The sequence below is a fragment of the Penicillium samsonianum genome, assembly GCF_028829775.1.
Source record: "Penicillium samsonianum strain IBT 33392 chromosome Unknown utg000003l_segment0_segment0, whole genome shotgun sequence".
Taxonomy (NCBI): Eukaryota; Fungi; Ascomycota; class Eurotiomycetes; order Eurotiales; family Aspergillaceae; genus Penicillium; species Penicillium samsonianum.
This window is the reverse complement of record NW_026643261.1, coordinates 6,626,162-6,649,801: the sequence shown is the minus strand read 5'-3', so window position 1 is coordinate 6,649,801 and position 23,640 is coordinate 6,626,162. Positions and strand designations below refer to the sequence as shown.

At 48.7% G+C, this 23,640-nt stretch overlaps 10 protein-coding genes across 10 annotated transcripts; 6 read left to right on the top strand and 4 right to left on the bottom strand.

The window, feature by feature from the left end:
• Nucleotides 1–248: 248 nt before the first annotated feature.
• Nucleotides 249–2,214, bottom strand: N7471_006204 (MFS transporter; the record flags this gene model as incomplete). Its single annotated transcript, XM_057278923.1, has 3 exons — nucleotides 249–911; nucleotides 968–1,874; nucleotides 1,964–2,214. 3 exons carry the CDS (start codon nucleotides 2,212–2,214, stop codon nucleotides 249–251), a joined length of 1,821 nt encoding a protein of 606 aa, XP_057138533.1.
• A 927-nt stretch (nucleotides 2,215–3,141) lies between these two features.
• Nucleotides 3,142–7,186, bottom strand: N7471_006203 (inositol polyphosphate kinase KCS1; the record flags this gene model as incomplete). Its single annotated transcript, XM_057278922.1, has 2 exons — nucleotides 3,142–5,038; nucleotides 5,106–7,186. The coding sequence occupies 2 exons, from the start codon at nucleotides 7,184–7,186 to the stop codon at nucleotides 3,142–3,144; spliced, it is 3,978 nt and encodes a 1,325-aa protein (XP_057138532.1).
• Nucleotides 7,187–9,190: 2,004 nt separating this feature from the next.
• N7471_006202 (DUF614 domain protein) lies at nucleotides 9,191–10,727 on the top strand (the record flags this gene model as incomplete). The annotated part of the gene is made up of 2 exons (XM_057278921.1): nucleotides 9,191–10,382; nucleotides 10,492–10,727. 2 exons carry the CDS (start codon nucleotides 9,191–9,193, stop codon nucleotides 10,725–10,727), a joined length of 1,428 nt encoding a protein of 475 aa, XP_057138531.1.
• A 1,428-nt stretch (nucleotides 10,728–12,155) lies between these two features.
• Nucleotides 12,156–13,449, top strand: N7471_006201 (uncharacterized protein; the record flags this gene model as incomplete). Its single annotated transcript, XM_057278920.1, has 6 exons — nucleotides 12,156–12,338; nucleotides 12,391–12,427; nucleotides 12,478–12,545; nucleotides 12,703–12,983; nucleotides 13,036–13,106; nucleotides 13,166–13,449. 6 exons carry the CDS (start codon nucleotides 12,156–12,158, stop codon nucleotides 13,447–13,449), a joined length of 924 nt encoding a protein of 307 aa, XP_057138530.1.
• Nucleotides 13,450–14,003: 554 nt separating this feature from the next.
• N7471_006200 (uncharacterized protein) lies at nucleotides 14,004–14,432 on the top strand (the record flags this gene model as incomplete). Its single annotated transcript, XM_057278919.1, has 1 exon — nucleotides 14,004–14,432. The coding sequence occupies one exon, from the start codon at nucleotides 14,004–14,006 to the stop codon at nucleotides 14,430–14,432; it is 429 nt and encodes a 142-aa protein (XP_057138529.1).
• A 95-nt stretch (nucleotides 14,433–14,527) lies between these two features.
• N7471_006199 (uncharacterized protein) lies at nucleotides 14,528–15,031 on the bottom strand (the record flags this gene model as incomplete). The annotated part of the gene is made up of 1 exon (XM_057278918.1): nucleotides 14,528–15,031. One exon carries the CDS (start codon nucleotides 15,029–15,031, stop codon nucleotides 14,528–14,530), a length of 504 nt encoding a protein of 167 aa, XP_057138528.1.
• A 733-nt stretch (nucleotides 15,032–15,764) lies between these two features.
• On the top strand, nucleotides 15,765–16,928 carry N7471_006198 (uncharacterized protein; the record flags this gene model as incomplete). The annotated part of the gene is made up of 2 exons (XM_057278917.1): nucleotides 15,765–16,023; nucleotides 16,072–16,928. The coding sequence occupies 2 exons, from the start codon at nucleotides 15,765–15,767 to the stop codon at nucleotides 16,926–16,928; spliced, it is 1,116 nt and encodes a 371-aa protein (XP_057138527.1).
• Nucleotides 16,929–17,520: 592 nt separating this feature from the next.
• N7471_006197 (Large-conductance mechanosensitive channel) lies at nucleotides 17,521–18,427 on the top strand. The gene is made up of 4 exons (XM_057278916.1): nucleotides 17,521–17,704; nucleotides 17,767–17,967; nucleotides 18,036–18,180; nucleotides 18,230–18,427. The coding sequence occupies exons 1-4, from the start codon at nucleotides 17,568–17,570 to the stop codon at nucleotides 18,350–18,352; spliced, it is 606 nt and encodes a 201-aa protein (XP_057138526.1). The 5' UTR covers nucleotides 17,521–17,567; the 3' UTR covers nucleotides 18,353–18,427.
• Nucleotides 18,428–18,607: 180 nt separating this feature from the next.
• On the bottom strand, nucleotides 18,608–20,838 carry N7471_006196 (putative ABC transporter; the record flags this gene model as incomplete). The annotated part of the gene is made up of 2 exons (XM_057278915.1): nucleotides 18,608–20,082; nucleotides 20,136–20,838. The coding sequence occupies 2 exons, from the start codon at nucleotides 20,836–20,838 to the stop codon at nucleotides 18,608–18,610; spliced, it is 2,178 nt and encodes a 725-aa protein (XP_057138525.1).
• A 913-nt stretch (nucleotides 20,839–21,751) lies between these two features.
• On the top strand, nucleotides 21,752–23,627 carry N7471_006195 (CAIB/BAIF family enzyme; the record flags this gene model as incomplete). Its single annotated transcript, XM_057278914.1, has 4 exons — nucleotides 21,752–22,106; nucleotides 22,165–22,463; nucleotides 22,520–23,020; nucleotides 23,076–23,627. 4 exons carry the CDS (start codon nucleotides 21,752–21,754, stop codon nucleotides 23,625–23,627), a joined length of 1,707 nt encoding a protein of 568 aa, XP_057138524.1.
• Nucleotides 23,628–23,640: the final 13 nt, after the last annotated feature.

Genomic DNA, 23,640 nt, shown 5'->3' with positions numbered 1-23,640 from the left:
AGTTCGTACAGCCCAAGTAGTGTGCCACCTAAAAACACAGCGATTGCCTTTGTCCTTTTTGTGCAAATGTAGTATTTGAACATCAATGTAAGATGATAGAAAGCGCCGAAATAAATGCAAATGCCAAACCCACATTCATGTATAGAACCCATATCAACGCCCATATGAAACTCAGATACCAAACAGATTAGGCATCTCAAAGACAACGAAATCCCAAAATCAAACCCTTCGCTACTAAACGCTGAAAACTAAACAACAACCCCCCTCCTCTTCCACCCCCTCCAAGCAGCCAACCAAGCCAAAACAGCAACCCAAACACTAACCGTGCATCCAACAGCCCAGAACCCATAGCACCGCCATCCATGGCACTGACCATCAGAAAAGCCATCACCGTCGCCACGATCCATAGCATTCTGATAAGCAGCGGAGTAAACAATACCCCAGAGCGCAGCACCAGCCGCAGGCATCATGCAAACGATACCCCAGTTTGTGGCGAAGTTCTCGACGCCCCAGACGACGGAGATGATGATGGGTGCTAGGGAGAAGGCGCTGCCGTACCCGAAGCCGATCAGCGCGGTTGTCAGGTTGAAGATTCCTGGGTGTGCTAGTGGGAGAGGGGAGGCGAGGAGGAGGTAGCCCAGTGAGAGGAGGAAGGCTGAGGGGATGAGGAAGGTCATGCGGGATAGAGTGAGACGTGAGGATGGAGGGGATGTGTGTCGGGAACCATCGGGCATTGAAGGGAAGAGGTGGATTGCTGGGGGTGCGAAGAAGTCGGAAAGTGAGCCTGTTAGGAGGCGGGCGATGGTCGAGGTTAGGGCTATGGTTGTGACGTGGGTTGAGGGGGATCCGGCTGGGGGTGAGGCGCCTGTTGGGTAGGATTGAGGTGTCAGGGTTGGAATGATTGTGCCCAGCTGTTTTGGATAATAGGTTAGCTGTAGTCTGGAGGTGAGGTTTTAGATAAACTCACGTTGTTGATGTACGATTCGCCGGGGCCGGTGACCAAGAAGAAGCCTGCGGCCAGCCACCACATGGTCGTGTCTTGTAGGAACGCGCGTGTTTCATAGTTGAGCAGCCAGTTCTTTTTCCGGCGTTCCTCTTCCTCGCGTTCCTTCTCTAATCTTTGCTGCTCAAGCTCTTCTTCAGACAGGGTTGAATGCTCCACGTCGAATGCATCAGAGAATGTGCCGTACTCAACCGCTTGCCTGATTTCATTTCGCGGCTGGAAGAAATCACTCTCCTCCAGCAGTCCACTGCGCTCCAGTTCTTCAACCGTCTCATCAATATACTTGTCATCATCCTCCACGATGCGCAATGCAAAGGTACCGATTATCCCAATCCCCAGCAACAGCAGTGCCAGAAAGACGAAGTATTTAAAAACGTCGAGGTCACCGTGACTCCCATCCTCGAGGTGTTCATATAACAGATACGTCCCGAGCTGGCTCTGCCACATACCACTGAGACCGAACGCCGCAATAGGAACAGCAAGCATAATGCCCTTGTGCTTTCCCCTGCCGAAGTTCTTGGCGCATGTCGCAACAGCTGCTAGATACATGCAGCTAGTCCCCATACCAATGGCGATAAACGCCACGACCATCACCCAGAACGGCCATCCAGAGCCGCCCGCATCAACAGGCGGGCCGCTCTTATACGTGAATGCAGCGAGGAGATACCCGATGCCAAAGACCAGTCCCGAGAACATAGCTAGTGGCGACGGGCTGTACCGATCACACAAGTAGCCGAACAAGGGAACTGGAAGGTACATTGCGATTTCCGCTGCGATAGAAACGGTATTGACCTGGAGCTGCGAGTAATGGAGTCGGGTAAGGAGTAGATGGCCATACAAAGAGAAAGCAGTGATACTGCCAGCTCCCAGACTGCAAAACACGAATATAAGAGTCAGCTTCCAGGGTCCCGATTGAGATATTCTCTTAAGTATGATAGTAAGAAGAAGGCTTTCCCATACCAAGTAATAACACCCCAGCCAAAGCTAAGCACTCTGATAACCTCCTTCTGCATCTTCCGCCTGTCACGCTCGACAATCTCCTCGACGACATCGCTCAATAGCCCGTCATCACTCCGTAGACCGAGTCCGTCACCGGAGCTCCGTGAATGTCGCCGTGATGGCTCTGCGCTTCGGTCGGTTGTGTCTTGTTCTGCGTCGATATCCTGGAGGAGCGGGCGATTCGCGTCGAAATCACGCTTATCGATCGTCATGGTGCTTTCTCCGCACCGGTTGCGCTAGGCTGTGGAACCGACTCTTTGCCGAGGGGAAGTGTAAGATAGGCGGTATATTTGGGTATGAGAGACGGGAAGGCGTTCGAGATCAAACTATGTGGCGTTCACGATTTGGCAGCTCTGAAATATTGAGTACGATTGTCCGTGTGATGGAGCTTCAAGGGCGGGGAGCGGTGTCAGCTGGGTGGATCCCGAGGTTGTGTTGTTCAATGCTTGCGCTACGTCATTGGAGTTCAGCTTTTGACCATAGAGAGTTATGTTCAATGTAGCATTATTGAGGTACAAGGTAATGTATATGTTATCCAAAAGTAGTTGTCAAGGCAAGTTGAGGGGAAGAGCGGAGAGAGTTGGAGTCATTCCACGTGACTCATTACAGGTCTACTATATTCGATCACGTCATTGAAAAAGGAATATATTGTGAAATAGTAGAAATGAAGGGAAATCGGCCATCTAGAGATAGAAAAAAGGATACTCATGTACAAGTAAGATCATAGTAACAACCCATGAAGGAGACAGACCGAAAAAAAGGTATTTGGAGACATTGGGGGGTATTATCAATATCAATAAAACAAGACTGAGAAAAGAAACTGATACACGCCCGAGAAAAAAAGACAAAAAGGCTACTGGGAAACAAAAAGAAGAAAAACAAAAGCAAAATGGGCAAATAAGAACTTGCAACGACTCTAAATGCATCCAAGCGTTGACGGGGATCATAGAAATACCCAATGAAGGGCTGGGTCGTTATTTCGTAGCGTCGATCAGGCGAGATCAGGCACTGGTGCATATGAATGCTGGCGTTCCGGCGTGGAAGGGTCTATCCTCCGAACGCCACGTATCGGCAGTGGGCCGAGAGATGATGGAAAAAAAAAAAAAAAAAGCAAAATTCGAAAAAGAAAAAAAAGGGAACTAGAAACTGACTTCGCCCGCGTCTGTTTCCATCATGGTCTCATCCCAATACTGAGCAGAGGGTCTCTCACGAGCCGCAGGTTGAGAGCCCAGCGCGATGGCTTCACCTTCACCTCGTTCCACAAATTCATCTAGACTGACCTCTTTCATGATCCGCTGGAAATACATGCGCAGTGTGCGGAGGCCACGCAGATATCCACGGTCGATGTCGTGCGGGTTGTGAGGTGGACATGGTGTATCTGGAGGAAGTTTGTCCTCGCCAGTGACGCAATTGGCGAAATCGACAATCTTCAGTTGAACGTTCAGTTTGCTCTGGCCGTCTTCGGAGGTTCCATGCTTGAGTGGCGTGGGTTCTCCAGAACGAGGTGGTCCTTGCGGAGGTGGAGATTGTGGTTCTCCGTCGTAAAGAATCAAGAGACTGCTAGCATAGAGCCGGTAGCTATCCAGTTGTCGAATCATGTGCTCTAACAAAGCTAATTTCTCCAGAATGACAGGGATCTTTTTGGCAACACTGGCATAGCTGACGCCGTCGTAAAGGAACCGAGTGAGCGCATCCTGGAACTCACGGCCAGATTTCAAATCGCGCCCGAAATACTTGTCTTCAAAGATGTACTCCTGCTTCTTGACGTTCCAAGTCTGCATGCCGCAGAGTCGCACACCCAGCTGCTGCGAAGTAGTGGACTGACATTTCCTTCGCTGAGACTTCTTCTTCTTCTCATTTGCTTCGATACCATACTGTCGAGTACCCATCTTCAAATCCAACACGCAGGGTTTATTCATACCAGCTGTGAGATCCTCAAGGAGGAGGAAGAACTGCACTCGTTCGTCCTTTCTCAACTGTGCCTCTTTAGGGTTGCTGGGCAAGATCGTGTTGATGGGTTCTTGTGGTCTGAAGCGGGTTGGATCAGAAGTTCTACTAGGAGCAAAGCCCTCGGTTGTGAGGTAACCATTGGGCGAGTTACTTTCTGACGCTGGTGAAGCTGACCGTTTGGCGGTGGAAGAAGCATTCGACATTGAGGCATCGGCCTCCATGGAGAAAATATCATCCTCCTTGTCACCGCTATAATCATCGTCATCGAAGAACAGGAGCTCTCCATTGTTGCGAGAGTCCATGCTGCCACGTCTCCGGAGGCCACTCCCGGAATGCCGCCGTCTTGTGTGATGGGCCCGAGAGAGCGAGCTTGCTCGGTTAGGCACCTCTTCGGTCCGGATCTTCTCTAGGCGGTTTTGATTGGCGTCCAGGGCAGTCGAAGCCGACGATGAAAGAGCAGGGCCTTCACTAGGGGAAACCTTTATGTCAATCGCTTCTGTCTTGAGAGCTGCGATTGGCCCATGGACTGGCCGTTCATTGCTAGCTGTGCGGTCTTCTGATAGGTTCTCTCGGCGGCGGGCGGCGGGCGGCATATCGGAATTAGCTCTTGGTAGATGGACATGACCACGAGCGTGCCGTCGATGATGATGAATGGCAGGAGGGCTGAATACCTCGCGGAGAACCTGCTCCTGAAGCTTGAGATTGACGGTCGTGGCGCCCCAGATCTTGGCCCGCTTGCTCAGAGCCGATGTATCAGATTCCGCTGACATACCTTTGAGGCCGTCAGCGGACCGTGCACGGTTTATTGAAGCATCTGCTGTCCGCGGTCGCTGTTGACGGGTAAAAAGATCGGCAGGAATGATGTGGCGATTGTTCTCAAGAATGACTTTGGGGATGACCCCTGTGACTTGCGACTGGCTAACAATTCGCTGTGGCTCTTGTGACTCTGTTGCCTCGAGAAGCTGAGAGCTGAGGGCGGAAGTTCCATTGGCAAGTGTCGTCTCTGAAGTTATTCCATCGGCAGAATCAACCTGATCCTTTCTTTTAGATGTCTTCGAGAAGGTGACATTCAACACTCCGATGTATCTGCCCAGAATATTAGTATTTGATACGCTGATAGCCGTCTCCTTTCCATGGAATTGATTTAACGTACTTTGGAAGAAACACCAACATATCTGGGTGCCTCATTTCAATGCGTTCATAGAACTCATTCTCTCGGTTGTTCAGCTGCTTGCATACAGCGCGTCTGGAAAATCGGAAAACAGTTGTGTGCCCGCCAACCTGATGTCGATAGGGCTTTAATTCCACGGCACCAAGAGGCCCCGGGGGTTGGGGCTGGGGGCGAGAGAGAATCCGAGAACGCTGGGTCGGTGTGGCAGTCGGGGTTTCGACCTCGTCAGCAGATTGTATACTTTCATCTGCTGATGGGGGTTCGACTTCGGAATCGTAGATTGAATCGCTGTATTCAGAGATGGTACTCAAAGGCTTGTCTGGCACATTCTCTCGTGGAGAATGGATATCGCCATAAAGGATCTTACTTTCATTCTTAGATCGAAAGGATATATCCACATGGCTGATTTCCTTTTCGGGAGAATCGCTACGCTCTTGCGGTACTAACATCAGCTCATGACCTTTCTCCGCAGCCGACAGCTGACCCGGCTGTACATCAAGAGGCCCATCGGGAAATTGTTGTAGGCCATCAACCCCGTCAGGCACTGTACGCTCGTGGGGGAAGTAAACGGCAGACGAGATTTGCTCATTTTCCTCCTCCTCAACCCCAAATTGCCTTGATCCACGACGCTCCTCTTCCTCGAAAGAGTCAGACGGGGATACCTCGATATGAAGATCCTTCTGGAAGTAGTCACGGGTGCGCTCTGAATATTGAGTTGGAATGCTTTTTGAGAAAGAAGATCCATGGCTACCGCCAGGCGTGAGATGAAAGTTCCGGATCTCCTCTAGTAAGCTGCGAGGCAATGCTGTAGGGAGACGCTTGGAGGGCTCATCGTCATGTATGGTGTGGGGGAACTCAGCCGGAGGTGGAGGTTGGAGAGACGGAGCATCGCTAAGTGCGGAGAGCGATATGCTTTTACGAAGCGAAGTTTCCTGCTCTGAACGATGTGGTTCTTGTTCATAATCCATGATGCGATCCCTCGACTCCAACGTCTCATCTTGTGGCCGGCCGCGATCCTCCCGTCGTTTGCGATCCGGTGAAGACGTTGTGTTTTCTTTGAAAAGGCCAAGGTAGTGGCTAGACTTACGGCTGCGCACATTAGAAGCCGGCTCCGCGTTGGTCAAATTGGCTTCAATAGAGCTGTCAACTCGGCCACGACGACCTCTGCTGGGGCTTCGCTCCAGCACCACAGGGGCCTGAGGGGTTTCTTCTTTCGGACTGTAGGATAAGAGATCCCGACTGACCTGAGAGCCCTCGCCAGAGGAAGGGATGGTCAAAGAGTGGGAGGTACGAGAGACATCATCTAATGTGGACGGCAAGAGATTCCGTTCAGGTAAAGTGCCTTGAAACCGACGGGTCTTCGTACCTGTGTTATCCAATGGCACCTTGGACCGCTGAGATCCCAAATGAGCCTGCACACCTGTCTCTACCTCGGTTTTCTTTAAGTGATCCGTCGGCGAGGTCGATGCGCGCAGGAGAGACAAACGAGGGAGATCGGTGGATGAGAAGAGAGTAGAGGAACGCAATGGAGAGTTTCTGTGGACGTCAACTTCCATGCGGGAAGGGTCGACGTTAAAACGGTGGGGAGAGACCTTGGAGAATGCACTTGGAGACACGGATGCATCGTCGAGGCTAGGGATCAAGTTGATCTGGCGTTCATTGCCCAAGGCCTTTTCGGGGGGTAATTGTGGGGTATTTGCGGCACTATCTGAGGGAAGGTAATGAGTAGCGAAAATACTGTCACGCTCTGACAGCTGAGGCCGGTAGACAATATCCGGGTGCGCGGTATTCTCCGGAGGTGTGGTAGCGGTTCTTTTTAGAGGGAGTAATCGGGACGCGGGCTGGGACCAGGAATGGGCGGTGGGGGATTCAGCGCGCGATGGTGATGGAACTTCGCCAGACCCCTGAGACAGATGCTGGGCCTGCCGCAAGTGGTGACGTGGGCTACCTCCATGGACGGTATCCTTGGAGCAATCATGTTGGGCAGGTGTAGCAGGTGTCACCAGGGGGGCTAGGCAAGGTATCTTCGGGTACGGACGGCGAGTTTGACATGGGGTGGACATTGGTCAAGCACAGGACGGGATGGTATGGAAGCGGAAACCGGAGTGGTTGGGCGTAAGAAAAAAAAAAAGAAGATTTAAGACTAAGGTAGATGCCTGGAACTGAAGGAAGAAAGATAGGCGTTAGAGGAATTCTATCTCTATGGCATTCAAGGGGTGGGGGAAAAAGAGTGTTATGGGGGGGGGCACGTTGGGGCAGAGAGAGATCTTACAGGCTAAGAAAAAGCCGCAAATCGGTCAGAATGCCGGGGAAGCAAAAGAAACAAGGAGTAAGGGAAAGGGAATTGATGAACGGGGAAGTTTGAGAGAGAGGCCTTTGGACCGTCACCGCCCTTGGGTGGATCCAATTTTCAAGGCCAAAATTGGGGGGGAAAAAAATGAAAAAGATAAAAGATAAAGAAGATACTGAAGATATTGAGGATATTAAAGGCTATTGAAAAGAGATAGAGAAAGGAAGAGAATATGGAAGAAAATGACGAAATTATATAAAAAAAATTTGAGCGGGGAGTTTGCCTCTTTCACTTTCACTTTCTTAGAGAGAGAATACAAATACACCTCAGCTTCTACAAGTACTAACTATAAGTACTAGTACGGGAGTACTCGGTCTATTGTGGAACGTCTTACAGAGCTTCTCTTCTGAATACCTTGGTATCTTCTGGCTAGGGTTCCTGGGGTATTGAAGATACTCACAGCATAATCTCAGAGATCTCGGAATGATATACTGGGATATAACAATGGATATTGTAGGCTCCCAAGGTTGAGATTTGTCAACCCCATGCTTCGAGCCTACATACCAAGCAAGGTAATATTTTCAATTGAATTTCTCAATATCTTTATTTTGATTGCTATCTTGCATCTGCCAATCACCTGTCTCAATGCATAGTGTGCAGCTATGTCGATCGCTAATAGGTGTTGATCCACGGGGCTTATAATGAACTCGGTAACATCTTAATATATTAGCATCTTAGTATATTAGTACCTTAATATCTTAATACTAGTTTATTCTGAGGTTAAGCTCTCGGACTAAAATGACCAAGGCCTTATATCCCCTTCACAGTCCCCGTAAAGGAACTAAACTAAAACCACTTTCAAATTAACTGCCCCCACTTTGAAAAGCCACGAAAATGACCTTATCTTGAGGGGAAACGAAAGAGAAGTACGTAGTACATATTCAGCCAAGACAAATCAGTATAGTGGAATTAAAATTCTCAAAGCTGCTGCCTGCTTAGTATTATCATATTATCGCTCTTTACAAAATGATGTATAATCTCGCAGTATATATATCATGGATGGATGTGAATTGTTCAGCTGGATAAAAGGTCGGGTAAGGCTGTATTCCACAAAAGCTTGGACATAAATAATAGAGATATTCTACCTAGGTAAAGCGGCATAGTAAATATATAAGTAAACCAAGATAGCCTACCTACATATGTAGACAAGGGTTGATTAGGAGACTAAAACCAACAGCGCTTAAGTGTGATTGTGATGGGATAAAAGTGATTGGGAGCCGAGCGGGTCGTAACCCAACCAGAGTCCTCAGCGAGGTGAAGCAGATGCATTAGGGGCCAAGGGAGAAAGACCAGGATTTTTTTTTTCAACGAACCAGCTTCCTCGTAGAAGAAAAAGAGAGGAGATCCCCGCAGAGCTCTGACTTTTGTACTCCCCGCTTACAAGCCTCCTATGGTCTTCCACTCCTTAGTTTAATGCCGGCTTCCTTCCACCATGCGCCTTCGTTCACACTTGAGGCCTTATAGGCACGTTGGACCTTATACATCCCATTTTCCACTGTCGATCTCATGTCCTTTAGCAAATCCCTCTTTCCCTAATACCTATGTTGATCCCCAGAAAGCCGTTGAGTCGCGTGTCATACAGCGAGATTCCCACTTTCAATTATCTACCTCGTGATCAACCAAATCTACTATTTTACTCTTGAGGAGATCTCGATCAGAGTTATATCCATTTACTTGTTAGGAGATTCGCGAGAAAGCCTACTGCCTTGACTTCAAAATGAGTCGTTTGAACGTGGACACCACAGTGGGAGGAAATCACCAGAGGTATTCGTTTATGGAAACACCACTCGAAATGCATCCATCCTCCCACCAACGGGATCTATCATCGCCTCCCCCAGCGGAACCGAGTGCGCCCCCGCAGCATCCCGCAGTGGAAGAGCCCCCGAAAGAGCGACAGCGAGCATGGTCATATGCACCGAGTGAGAAAGAGCAACAATTTCAGAATCAGGGAATAATCCCGGACTATGCCAACTGTCCGCCCATAGAGCAGCACCCAGCGAATTATGCGCCTTTGGTTCGCAACCAGCAGCAGCAGCAACAACAACAACAGCAGCAGCAGCAGCAGCAGCAGCTACAACTACAGCAACAACATAACACTTCAGTGTCTCCTCAAACGTACGCAATCACACCCGAGCACCAGCAGCATGCCGCTCAAGTTTACGCCCAATCCTATACCAGCCAGTCATATACAAACATAGCCGAACAACAAAGTCGCACGATGTCCCCTCAGGCATACGCGACCCAGTCGTATACAAATATACCAGAGCAACAGCAGTACCAATGGCACCCGCAGATTGGCATGAGCGTATCTCCTCAGTATGCGAACGTACCCGAACAACAACAGCACAACTTCCCGATGTCTCCCCACTCATATGCGAGTCATCCGTATGCGACGCAGTCATACACCCACATCCAGGAACAACAGCTCGGCATCGAAATACCCACCCAGCAATATGCCTCGTATACCGAACCTCCCAGCTCGCCACCCCCGAACTCACCAGGGCCACTACCCCTGAAGGTAAACCCCGAAGCTCTCTCACGAAGCGAAACCATGCCCATTGTTCCGGACGAAAACCCCCTGCAGTCACCTAAGTCGCCGTATTTCCCTCCACCCACCAGAGCGACAACATTGCATGCACCCCAACCAGATGACTTGAGCGCATACCACCAGCCTGGTCAAACCACCCATCCAAATCAGGAGATGAGGGGAGGAGGATGGAGCAACGGACTATGCGAATTTTCGAATTTCGGAATCTGCTGTCTGGGACTGTTTTGTCCGTGCATTTTGTATGGGAGAACACAGCACCGACTCTCGATGAAATCGAGAAAGGAGGATCCGACCAACATGCTCGGCTATGAGACATGTAACGGGTCATGCACGGGGATGGGACTGCTATGTGGATGTCAATGTAAGTCTAACTCCAACTTCAAGTTCAGGACCAAGCTTGAGTGAGATCTGCAACATCGCGACCGAGCAACTGAGAAAAAGAAAAGAACCATTCTAACACAGCACAACAGGGTTACTGGCCACGGTCCAACACACCAGAACGAGAAAGGCGTATGGAATCCAGGGTAGTATTGCGTCGGACTGTGTGCGGGCAACCTGCTGTACATGCTGCACATTGATTCAGGATGAGAAGGAGATCCAGAAGCGTGAGGAGTACCGCTCTCGCGCGGCCAGGGAACGGGGGGCGACGCTGCTCTCGCCGTATACTACTCCCGGGCCGATGTCTTATGGTCCGCCACCGAGATGATGCGCCATTTCTAGCCAGGGAGCAGGGCTTGACGGCATGGAGTCCTGTGTACATGTATATAGTTTTGCATTGTGATGTAATAGCGTTTATCATTTGATATGTCTCGAGATGTTCGATTTAGGGCAGTTTTGTAGGGAAAGAGTACTCCATACTTCTGTCAGCCTTTCCAATTTACAGGCGTGAGAGGGAGATGCTAAGTTTGAAGATCAGGGCTGGTTGTTACGTAAATCCACTACTAGTAACTAACTAACTAACTAGTTACTCTCGTTAATGTTGCAGATCCATGGATGACTGTATGCGGCTGGTGAAATGTGATCTATCACATTGCTACCTACGGTGTAAACATGGCATGGTGAGGGCTGATACCGGGCTAATTAGCTTAATTGAGGCACGCAGAGAACAAAATCGGAGTGAGAACTGATTAATTAATACAATCGACGAGAAAATCTATTTGTTCATCTTCAAGTACCTGTTTTACCATAACAACATGTAACCCCATCGCCAGATCCACCCAACCTCTAAAGTTTTATAACTAATAATTGAGCATTTTCGAGGCTTTTACGACATATATTCCAAGACAGGCAGAAATCATTAAACTTTCACATAAGAATATTGAGGGTCTCGCCCAACTAAATATCAAGCCAAGACCCGCGGGTATACGGGAGACTCCAAGTGACGGCAGCGAGCCACGCCACCCAACTAAGCCATTCAAGGTATGGAAGGTAGCAGTTCGAATAAAGCACGTAGTAATTTTTGCCTGCGGGATGTGTCATATCAATAAACTCGAGAAAGATCGCACAATCGTGCAAACCATACTGGCGGATTGATACCGATCAGCCCCGACCTCACCGAGGGGATGGGTCAATGCGCCAGGATGATCCACTAAGTGGCACACCGATTTTTTGAAGAGTCTACGGAGTCGGAGTCCTCCCGAGGTCCATACTACTTTGTACATAATTGCCGTTACGGCACCCCGGTTGTCAAGCTAGTCACGGCAATATGTAAGGCGATGCACTGGAGGGGCGCATGGGCCGTAGATATATTCATGTCAAGTCTACGATAGCTGATGCATCGATTGGTGACGGTGAAGTCGGATCGGTTCTTGGAGGCTGGCGCCGGCGTGGAAATGTCTTCCCTGGAAAAGGTTGAAGCCCTGGAGTAGGGGTTTGACTATGTTGATGGGCTAATATGTAAGGATGGGATATATATCAACCCGGTAGCTACTGCTGTGAGAGAGCGGTCATTGTTATAAGGTTATATTCGAAATATTAGAGCTAAACAATGTGAGACCTGTTCATTTCCTTCTTTTGGGGGGTCTGTTGGTTCGCTTCTGTGTATATATTCGATCTGGGATTCCTAGATCGCGCTGATATCTGCACTACCACTCCTTTGAGAATTCAGTCTCTATACTTTGTTGATACATGCGACATGCCGGATTCAGTGGCCTGGACCATCCATGGCTACGACCATGATAACTTACTCCATGTGGTTATCACTTCGACTTGCTTTGCTTTCATATTGTCTACTACTGCAGTCGGATTCCGGATCATCTCTCGAGCGATTAACAGAAGCGGTCATTTTCTGGATGACTGGCTCATTATCCTTGCGTTGGTGAGAAGCACGCCTTGAATATTTATATATCAAGGCTAACCTTTGTAAACAGATCCTCGAATACGGCATATCGATCGCAGGAGTTGTGCGTACGTTAGTTCATTCACACCTAAACAAGCCACAAGTTAACGGACAGCAGTACTCTACAATGGACTAGGAACCCATATCTTCGAGCTCTCCCCCGAACAGATAGTTGCCTATCTAAAGGTATGATATTGGATTCGCATCGCTGTGTATCACATGTGTAGACCACGTACTAACAGATCTGCAGACACTGTTTACAAGCTCGATCCTTTACACAGGCTGCATTGCAAGCATCAAACCATCCATCCTAATGCTCTAACGCAGACTTTTCCCTATCAAGACCATGAAATACGCCGTCAATATTGTATCTCTGAGTGTGATCCTGTGGACTGCCTGCGGTGTTCTCGCAGGCTGCTTCGCTTGCATCCCAACCGAGAAGCTGTGGCACCCCATGGTAGAAGGTGGTTGCATGAATCTGTCAAAATTTAACTACGGTATTCAGATTCCCAATATCGCCACAGACGCAATTATCCTCCTGATGCCGATGCACATCGTGTGGAACCTTCCCATCTCCAAGGCCAAGAAGTCGGGTCTTTCTGAGGTTTTTGTTCTAGGATTCTTGTAAGCTCTTTACCCACTGTCTCTATGTAAAGCATCCCTCTAACAAAATTAGGACTCTAATCTTCGATATCATTCGTCTGGTCGTCCTGATCCAGCTCTCCACACAGGGGGATGAAATTACCTGTATGCGGAATTACTCCCCAACCCGAATCTATAAAAACTTCCTACTACGACTCGAACAGATAACCAAGTCCCAGCAAGTGTGTGGAGATGCATTGATCCCGCTGTCGGGATAGTTGCAGCCTGTTTGACAAATATGCGGCATTTGTTCAAGGCCACTAACACCAAGGTCTGGTCCAGGCTATTCGGCCGATATATCACCAGCACGAGTGGTACCAGCGATTCACAGATTAATGAGAAGGGTAGCTGGCCGCGACAGACCCCTAGTTCCACTGGTGAAGGGAGTTCTCCCAGCCTTAGTGGTGATTTGAACCAGTCGCCAACTCATAACAAGTCTACTGTGTAAGCCAGGGGCTGGAACTATGCACACCTATACGGATTGGAGTTTGTCTTTTGTCTTTCTATAAATGAAGGAGGTATTATTTCATTATTTTTTCTCGCCTTGTCATCTTTTACCTACGATGAGGAATCCAGGATCGCTTTGTTGGCATCTTCCAGATCTTTATCAGGAGGAAAAGAACACAAAGAGTTCAAACAGTGCTATTGTTTTTTGTCTCAATTGAGTGATTGTCAGCCAATCGACAAAGTCATTGACTTAGTGCAACTAGGAGGAACGGATAAATGAAAGAATTGCATGACTAGCCTGGAGAGAATGGATGACAACGAAACAAAGGCTCTTAATAGCTTAGGTGAAAATTAACCGGAAGTCATAAATAGCTCCTCTTCCAGCACTTTCCCGAGTAAGTCGATCAAGCAAACCATATTAAAAACTCCGAGAACAAGGTTCGCTCTCTCTCTTTCTTTCAGTCTAATAGATTCCGAATCGTTAACAAGACCTAGGTAAGTCCCAATTATTCCACCACTCTGCTCAAGCCTCCGAGTTACTTTCTCAACAAAAGGATGTCTAACCGCGAGCCAGCACGCTCGCTGTGGCAGAAAAGCTTCCAAAAGGAGTGCCGCGCCTTTGTGAAACAGGCAGAGGCTCTAGCTGATTACAGCAGACAACACCCGAACAACTATGAGCATGAGCATATTGGCAAGGTTTGTAGAGGGCTTGTAAGTCTATGGTCTCAAATAGCGCGAGTGAAAGACACCGGACTTGACATGGTTGCGGAGACCCCGAGATGTTCTCTTGTTCTCAAGCAACGCAGCTATTGGTTCATCCGAGATCTTGCAGATCAGACAGAGTTTGAAGACGAATGTGATGAAATAGAGGCTCGTCTAGACGGATTGGCACTAAAGGTTCAACGCTGCGAGTTAGAGAACCTTTGGGTTGCTGGAATTCTTGAGTCGACGGCTTTGCATCTCCAGGATCAGTTTTATGTATAGATCGCTATTAATGGAAGTGAAATATTTTGTTAGAATTTGCGTGTGAACTTGTAGTATTGCTGTTGTTGGATCCAGCCAAGACAACCTCTCCCGATTCAATGGTTATCCCTGATATAGTCAAGGATTTTGGCGATCCTAGGACGATCTACATCATCCTGAAGATCCAAGTACCTGCCCTTTTCCACACCCCGGGGGGCCCAATCCACAATATCCTTTTGTGTATCAGAGTACTTATACACACGCATATATCTCCCCACGGTAATTATACCGTAAACGGGGGTCCGTTTGCCCTTGGAGCGTGTCTTGTGAGTGGCACTGAGATACTGACGCAACTGCGCAGCCCCATCTTGCCAGACAGATTCCCGGCCTTCTAGGCCCTTCCTCTTACACTGGGTAATCAGGAATTTGGTGGCCTTGTTTCCATTTTCTGGGTAGTGAAAGGTATGCAAGTCCGAATAGCCTTTCCTTCCTGATTGCGATGTGTGTTTATCCTGAGGTCGCGTGATATAGCCTTCACCGACAGGAAATTGCCAGGACAATATCGCGTTCCATACGCCAAACGCAACGAACTCGGGACCAGCCCTGTTGATGCGCTTCATCTCCCTTTGGATGGCATGGATTTTGAAAAGCTAATGAGAGTTAGCTGACATGAAGTAGATTGATCCTAGTTTGGTTTACCTGCAGGATGATGGGGGCGGTGCTTAAGGAAGCGTAGAGATCACCGCACAAGGGATCTCTATGGTGAGAGAAAAAGAACCTTGTATGGTTCCCCTGGAGTGGAGCGGAGGGGGACAGAGAGGAGGGGAGAGAAGGGAGAAGAGATCTGGCTAGTTACAGGTTCTTATAAGGAATAATATTTAAAAAAAAGATATCTGAAAAGAACATCTGAAAAGACATTTGAAAAGACATCTGAAAAGACACCTGAAAAGAACATCGGAGTGTTATATTTCATATAGCGTCTCTTATATCATCTTCAGCCAGATAAAGTAGATTATTAAAATCCTGCGTCCTTAAGGATAGAGGCGGCAACTTAGACTTCTTATAGGGGTAGGATGAGGACCCTCCATCGATACGAACATAGCCGGGAAAGATAAGAATTCCAAATACTTTATGTAAGTTTATATTGCATAGGATAGGTCTAACCAACCTAAAACATCAGTCTCATACCGTTGTTGAATGTTCACTGGACTTCACTTGACCCCGGTTCCGAAAAGCATTCCATGAATTCGAGCGTTCATTGTTACATCACTGTATAGAGGTTTTATTTCAGTAACTCGATAGAATTCTTCATGATCATATCAACTCAACACTACATTTATCGCTAGTACATCCATGGCTATTGAGTTCGAACGAGACCCAATTGACTGGGATATCAATCCAGACCCAATTTGCCTTCTATGCGGAGTGGAGGTTAAGGAGATGATCTACTCCCAACCGGTGAATCCAACCCGCTCTGATGTTCTGTTCAGAGAAAAGAAGTGGAAACACTATGCGAAGGCCAGACTAGAGCATGTGATGGTCCCATCAAAGGAGGTAGAAGAGGTGGATTTTGCCAAGTACCCCAGCATGTGGTCATATATGTGTCGAGCCAGTGAGTTTATTGAAGCCTCCTAGGTCCAGCTTATCCTAACAGTTCCAGTAATCAAAGAGCCTACTACCAAATATTTTCTGAGTGGTATCACTGCACTTGAAGTGAAATACTCCTATCCAGAAAGGCTTCCACGAAGTCCTTACATGGTTCCGAAGAACCCCGGCATGGCACGAATCGGTGGGAGAACACGCAACCTCCAATACGATGATACCTTCATTCCATTCTATCCAGCAAGCGTCAGAAGGCAGCTGGGTCGTTTCAGAGGCAAAAATATCGGATTCGTTGTCCATGCCCACTGTTGGGCTCTTCTTAACCACATCATATCAACGACATTGGTTGAAAGCAAAATGGATAAATTCGTTCGCGCTGCCCGAAAATACTGGCATGATCATGAAGCGTGGGGAGGTCTTGATTATATGCTCATGGAATGGAAGCTTCGGCTGGGACCTCGTCATCCAGGATTCTACTACGGCTGCGATATTTACAAGAATCCTTTCGTAGTGCCCGAGGTTCAAAAAGCAATTGACAGCGCAAGGAAGACCAAGAAGGAACCTGTGAAATCCCGTTGCAGTGACGTACCATTGGAAGTTGCGATTATGATCGCCGAGTGGACTTGCCCTATTCACTACACACCGGCTGATGTGAATAACACACGAAATTTGCTTTCTGCATGGCAGTGGACATTGCCTGATGGGTTTTGGAAAAGCCGGCTAAAAGAGGAGATATTCGTTGAATTGAATCCACTCAGGGAGTCCGACTATTCAATTGATTGGCAGGCCCTACGGCTTGATTTGATGGGTCTTGTTTCTGACCAGGAATGGTATTCTAGCAGTGGCTTGCCGAATCGTGAGCGGGTACTTGGCTTTATGAGTGCTATAAAGTCGACTTTTCTCAAAATGCGTTGAGGATAAGAAATATCTCTGCGGCAGGACTTGCTAGATCGCTTATGATATGAATTGAATCGATATTTTGGTATACCGGACTCTGATCTCTCTTTATGAACAGCACTAGTGGTATATTTCCTATATCTGTGAAAAGATATGACATTTAGTTAAGAGGCACATAGTATTGTAATAGCGGGTGCGAATTTTAATACTAATATCTCTTGTTACACTTACATTTGTAGACGTACAGGGATGCTGATCTGCACTAATCCCGGACAAGGTACTCGGTACTTATCACAAGGGGGCATTATGCGCGTATTGCTAGGTACTGGGTACTTAGATATACCAGTAGCATATCCTCAGCCATTTTGAGGGCTAAGCAATGCCTCCACGCCCAGGCAGAGATGTTTATTGTCCACACCCGCGTGATTACAGTGCGCCTGAATTCTTAATAGTAGACTAAATAGATCCACATGTAGTAAAGTAGCGCCAAGATAGCTAAATTGCATCCCCGCGCCCTAACCCACATGACCCGAGCGCATGGACGCCAAAGCTCTGATAAAGGCGATTTTTGAGAGGTCTTTTCTCCTTCTTTTGGATTTTGCCTGAATATGCTCTCTTGAGATTTACGAGGTTCACAAGCTGCCCCGTAAACCCAACATGCGTGGTCTCGACGAAAGCACCGACGTCTTTTTACGTACTGGCCAGAAGGCCCAGGAGCAAGTGCGACATGCTTGGGATGGCTTTATAAATTTCGCGGCGAGGGATAATGTTCTTGAGGTTGCGTTGGGTTTGATGTTAGTTCTCCCTCTTGCATAACACCCTAACCACCCTGCTAACATATAGATCCTGCCCAAAGTATTGCTAATGCGTTCACTAAAGTCGTCACATCTTTCGTAACAGACATGGTTCTACCGATTGTCTCTCTGTTGCCATTTCTGAACCGAAACATGGATCAGAAATTCGCGGTTCTCTCCAAGGGTCCGAATTTCGACCAGCAGAATGGGTATAACACCCTCTATCAAGCGAGAGAAGATGGAGCACTGGTTCTGGCTTATGGGTATGTATACCCACCCCAGCTACTCATGAAAGGTATCCTGTTCGTCAGTTTAACACATATTTATGCAGACTGTTTATCGAGACAGTTATCAACTTCCTGGGTGTCAGCCTTACTCTGTACGCGGTCGGACATTTGTACATGTTGATCTTTCACGACAAGGTCATTAAGCCTACTGTCCGGTGTCCATACTGCAAGCAGTATATCGGTGAATCGGTAAGTGGTTTGATCGCATGTGTGCTTCGCCTCGGCTAATTATTGAAAGGCGCTTCGCTGTCGCCATTGCTCAACGTGGCAAGACGGAAGGGAAGATGAGCCTCGGAGTGATAAAAGATCTCGCGAGGAACTGGCTGATGCCGAGCCGAGTTTTTCTGGGGAAATTCCCTAGGTGGTACTAGACGGCGGGCGTTTGTGAGGCATAGACACCGTGATATGGAGGCAGTCTCTTTTCGCATTTGTTGCAGTTTAGCGAGTTTGATTATGCACAAGTGGACTTTTTGATTTTTAATTGTCAATATTGACGGAGGGCCATGGAGAAGTCTGTTTGATTTGTCACATATGAATTGGGATTTTAATTAAATGTACAAGAAGCTCTATAATACAGACGCCAAGAATGCCAGATCAGATCTAAATGTCTATACCTCTATATCGACCACCATTCGAATTCACTTATATCCTGTACCGGCAAAGTATGTTGTTTGCGACGCCACGTCCTGCGGGCATGCTTGACGAAAGCCTCTGGAGGAGACCAGGCTGCCTCCCAGGTCTGAGGCTGTCTTAGGGTAGTTTTAGACTGAAGAATGCCAAAACGGAAATCAAGGGCATCGACACGCGTGCCTGCAGGAGACGGCAGTCGCATGTAGTAGCGGACACTGTCAGGAATCTCCTCAGCCACATGGCTAGTCATGATCAAGGCTTGATCCTCCGTAAGACCAGTGTACCGGAATTGTGACTCCGCTAGAGAACGGGGTACGGCATTAGGGGCACGGCGTTTAGGTCTCTGGCCAATTTCCAAGAATTGCAAGCACCTGTTACGCTGTGTTGCAGATAGGCCCGAGAGAGCTTCGTCGAGGATAACAATGTCCGGCCTGGCGACGATTGCCCGACAGAAAAGCACAATGCGTTGTTGTGCGGGGGTGAGATCACCAAAGAGAATCTCATCCGCGTACCCAACAACGTGATCTATTAGTGCGTATGTCTCTAGCCTAACGTGAGACCGCTTCACGAGGGGCGGGAGACCGGCAGTCGATATTTTTGGCACCTCGCTCGTGACGTAATTCGGATCAAGCTGGGGCTTGAAGAAATGCAGGACTGCAGATATGTCTTGATCTCGTTCAATGTTCAGCTTCGGCCTTGAGAGGAAGGTCTCGGCGTAGGCAGTCTCAAGCGCTTCACGGATTGATAATTGACGCGGGAAGAACGCATGGATCTCCGGCGATGAGTGTCCAATGCGGGACTGCAGTTCAAAGATTGAAATTCCTGGTTTGCCAGGTTCCGGAAGCCTGGATCGTCCGAAAAGTTTAATGGGCTCCCCATACGCCTGCGGATGGTCGGATGTGATCATTGATAGTAAGGTTGTCTTGCCTGACCCATTAGGACCGAGGATCGCCCAGCGTTGGCCCCGACGAACTCGCCAGTGCAGCCCATGCTTATTTTCGTCATTCACCTTCTGCTGCCAATTACCGAGTATTATCTTGTTCCCATACTGGACGCGAACTCCTTCCATATCAATGACTGGCTCTCCGCCCAATGGGGCCTGGACTTCTGAGGACTTTATCTCATTCGTATGCGCCACCAAATCCCCAAGGAGTTCTTTGTCCAAGACACCAGTCTTCAAGTCTGCTTTGCATTTGTTTAATATTTGCGTTTGCTGTTCGGGCAGCGAGTCCGGCTTAGACTTATTTGCAACGTAGCTCCAGACATTGAGCGTGTCTTCGATAGCCGCCCTTGGCCCTTGGAGGAGAACTTTATGGGAATTGCCCACAACCATAATATGTGTGATCCAGTCCGGCACCTTGTCCTGGGGGCGCAGAGCTAAAATGAGCCGCGGGGCGTTTTTCTTCGCTAGCTCATGAAGAAGTTTAGATAGCTTTCTCACTGCCACCGGGTCCAATCCCACTGAGTAAAGGTTAGAATGCCATAGCCATCGAATACGAATTCGAAATACTCACTAAATGGCTCGTCAAGAAGCAATAGCTCTGGTTTGCTTAGAATCGCCTTTGCAATTCGCGCTCGGCGGGTTTGACCATTGCTCAGACTCGAGACTGGCAAGTTGACCAGAGTTCTTAGGTCAAGACTTCGAAAGGTCCGGGTGAGAAATTCCTCATCATGTAGCGTGCCTTCCTCCTCGCCCTCCATCGGGTTCAAAGAGGTCTGGCCACGCAAGTATTGCAGCACAGTCCAGTCGGTTTCCTCCCGATAGCTCTCATAGCGTGCACTGAGATATGCGCCACGGATTCCCCCAATGGCCCCCGAGCCCTCGCCACTGAATCCAACATATTGGATTGCATTTTCCACTACGCGTAACCGTGGGTCCTTCTCGTCGATCTCGTCCGTGAGGAGGTATGGGTATGAACGTGCGTTGGGCGGGATGCAGATGTGTTGGCCCTGGAGGATATGGAGGAGGTCGGTTCGGCCAGATGGACCAATAATAGCCCAGTGTTGCAGAGGAGCCTTGCTTGAGCCGGGTGTAGCGGGTAGAGTGAAGTTCAGGTTCGGGAAGAGAGGTGGATTGGACGAATCTTCGGTGGTTGGGTATTTCTTGTAAAATGTTCCATCTTGAATGCGAATGAATGGGATTTCGGACGTGAAACGGGTTGCGCGATAAGCTGTGAGCCGCAATACCCTCGGCCGCAATTTGGTTCGGAGTAGCATCGTCGCCTACTGGAAAAGTCGCAAAAGTGCGGAGATTGGAGATTCGGGGTTAACATTTTACAGATCACGTGACTATATGTCATGATTCTAGATTGTCATGCAGGGGTTGTACCTGAGCCCCGGAGACATCCATGAATTGCCATAATATAGGTGTATTTGGTGCAATATCACGAACGCAATATTTTTGCAATGGCTAATCAAACTAGGGGTGGTATAATCAGGAGTTGTCTTTTTATATATATCATGTGACCTGAGCAAAGTCCACTTTTCTGCCTCATCCCACTGATGAATCAGTCAAACAACATCAATAACCAAGTCGCAAGACAATCCGAATTTGATATTGATCATCTCTTAAGCACACATGTACGATATGTACATTTTCTCGAAGATTGAAACGCCTATACTCCTCATGTGACTGTTCCGATCTGATCGCATCCGATCCCGAGGCCGGATAGCCGTCTATTTCGGATCTGCATCGTGCGGGGGTGTAGCTTGACAGTTCGATGTGTTTTATACCCGTCTATTAAGATTCGAAGCTGCAAGTACTGGATGAAAATACTTGGAAATATTTGGAGCAAAGGCAGCATATCTTTCTTATATTTCTTGCCAGGTCGTAGTAACTAAATATAAATGTGAGCCGGCGGCTGATGGGGCGGGTGTGGCCACCCGACGGCCAAACTCTCGGGACCCGATTACCAGAGGTCGTCATCATGGACCCTTATATAGCCGGCCTGCTCTTACTTCGTTTCCCCACGAACCTTCTGCTCATCTCGTGCTTTCCAATTACGGATTCTCACGTGGCAACCACGACTTGCGTTGATCCGATACCAAAGAAATCACCGTCGACCTCCATTCAACCGACATTCAAGTGCAAGTAACTGAACAGAGAAAAAAAAGTACAATGACAGGCAGCATGTACTCTCCGGTCCTTGAGACCAGCCGCATCTTCTCTGAGCTGTGCGAGCAGTCGGAACGTTTCGACTTGCCACCCGAGGTTTTTGCAAACAAAGACCGCGTCTCGTTCTCTACCAGTCATAATGAAATCTACTTCCCCATTCCTTTTAAAGAGACCGAGACTCTCGCCGCTCTAAAGGGCGTCGAAGGTTCTGTCGCTGCCGCCATTGCGGACCTTCGCTTTGGTGCTGGTGCGGAACCTCGTGGCATTCAAGTCAGCCTCGAAGCTGCCACTGCCTTCGGATGTCAAGCGTACATGGCAAAGGTGGATGGCCTGTCAAAGCTGGACCCTGCTGTGAAATCGAAGCTGAAGAGTATGTACTTCCGTGTAGACCGATTTATTGAGCGATAAGACAATACTGACTGTAATAGACACAGATTTGTTGGCTGCCCAGTCCAACGGCTACCGACGTATGTCGGCGAATCTTTACAAGACTAAGAATCCAGACGAGTACTTCCATATTCATGGCTCGCTGGAGGCTACGACGACCTTGAACATGATTGGACTGGAGGGCCAACGGCCAGACCTGACTGACTATGAAGAAATCATCAAGGTTATTGAGAATAAGGTACAGCAATACACAGCTGCAGAGCTTGAAGAGATGAACAAGGAGAGACGCCAGGCCGGGGTGACTGCTTACAAACATGAGGAGTTCATCAAGACTCCCCATGTAAGTTTTACACAGTGCTGTATCCGACCGCGACAAGGAAGCTAATCATTTCACAGGGAAAGCTTAACGTCGAAGAGCCTGCATGGAAAGTCACCAAACTGCCTGGTGATCTTCCGCCAACTCCTTTCCCAACTAGTCGCACCGGCAGCAAGAAGATCCTCGAGGGCGTCAAGGTACTGGAGATGTGCCGTATCATCGCAGGCCCGACTGTTACCCGTATTCTAGCCGAGTATGGTGCCGATGTTTTGAAGATAACCAGCCCAAGCCTTTCCGATGTGCCGTTCTTCCAAGTCGATGGCAACATGGGCAAGCTTGCAGCAGATCTTGATTTGAAAAGCGAGGCTGGACGAAAGGAGTTTGAGAAGCTCCTGGATGACGTGGATGTTATCGTAGATGGCTACCGTCCCGGAGCACTGGATAAGCTTGGCTACGGGGCAGAGGCCATGGCTTCGTTGGCCAAGAAGCGGGGCAAAGGCATCGTTTACGTGAATGAGAACTGCTTCGGATACGAAGGCGAGTGGGCTGGCCGCGCTGGATGGCAGCAGATTGCAGACTGCGTAAGTTGCCAAATACAGTTTCCGATATTCAGATCAAAACTAACTTCACCTACAGGTGACTGGAATCGCCTGGGCCCAAGGCCAGTTCATGGGCCTCTCGACACCCGTTGTGCCTCCCTTCCCCATCTCCGACTATGGTACAGGCTGCATGGGCGCCATTGCCGCATTGACTGGTCTCTACCACCGCGCAAAGACCGGCGGCTCGTACCACGGCAAGGCCTCGCTGATGCACTACGACCTTCTCCTCTTTTCAATGGGCCAATACCCCGCTGATGTGCAGGAGGAGCTTCGTAAGGTGCAGCCGCCCGAGTTCTTCAAGTTGCGTCACTGCGACAGCGTTGACCGCATATCGTCGACTGTGTTGAAGGGCATGAAGGAGCGTTTCCCGCACTTGTACAGGCCTGCCGGTTCTGAGTCCGAAGGCCGCAAGCCATTGACAGAACTATGGTCATCCCGCGCATATGGTGCGGATATCGAGGTTGTGAACCCAGTCGCAGTTATTGGCGGAGTGGATAATCAGTTTGTGCGGTCTAGTCGTCCGAACGGATTTGACCGGGCTGCGTGGGAGGAGTTTAGCGTCGAGGAGACAGATGTGAAGAAGTGTTAGTTGTTTGGGCACT

Coding starts and splice junctions, on each gene's coding strand:
- N7471_006197 (XM_057278916.1), top strand. CDS start 17,568: ATGCGTGGTCTCGACGAAAGCACCGACGTCTTTTTACGTACTGGCCAG. Junction 17,705..17,766: donor GAGGTTGCGTTGGGTTTGAT/GTTAGTTCTCCC, acceptor TCCTGCCCAAAG/TATTGCTAATGCGTTCACTA. Junction 17,968..18,035: donor GCACTGGTTCTGGCTTATGG/GTATGTATACCC, acceptor ATATTTATGCAG/ACTGTTTATCGAGACAGTTA.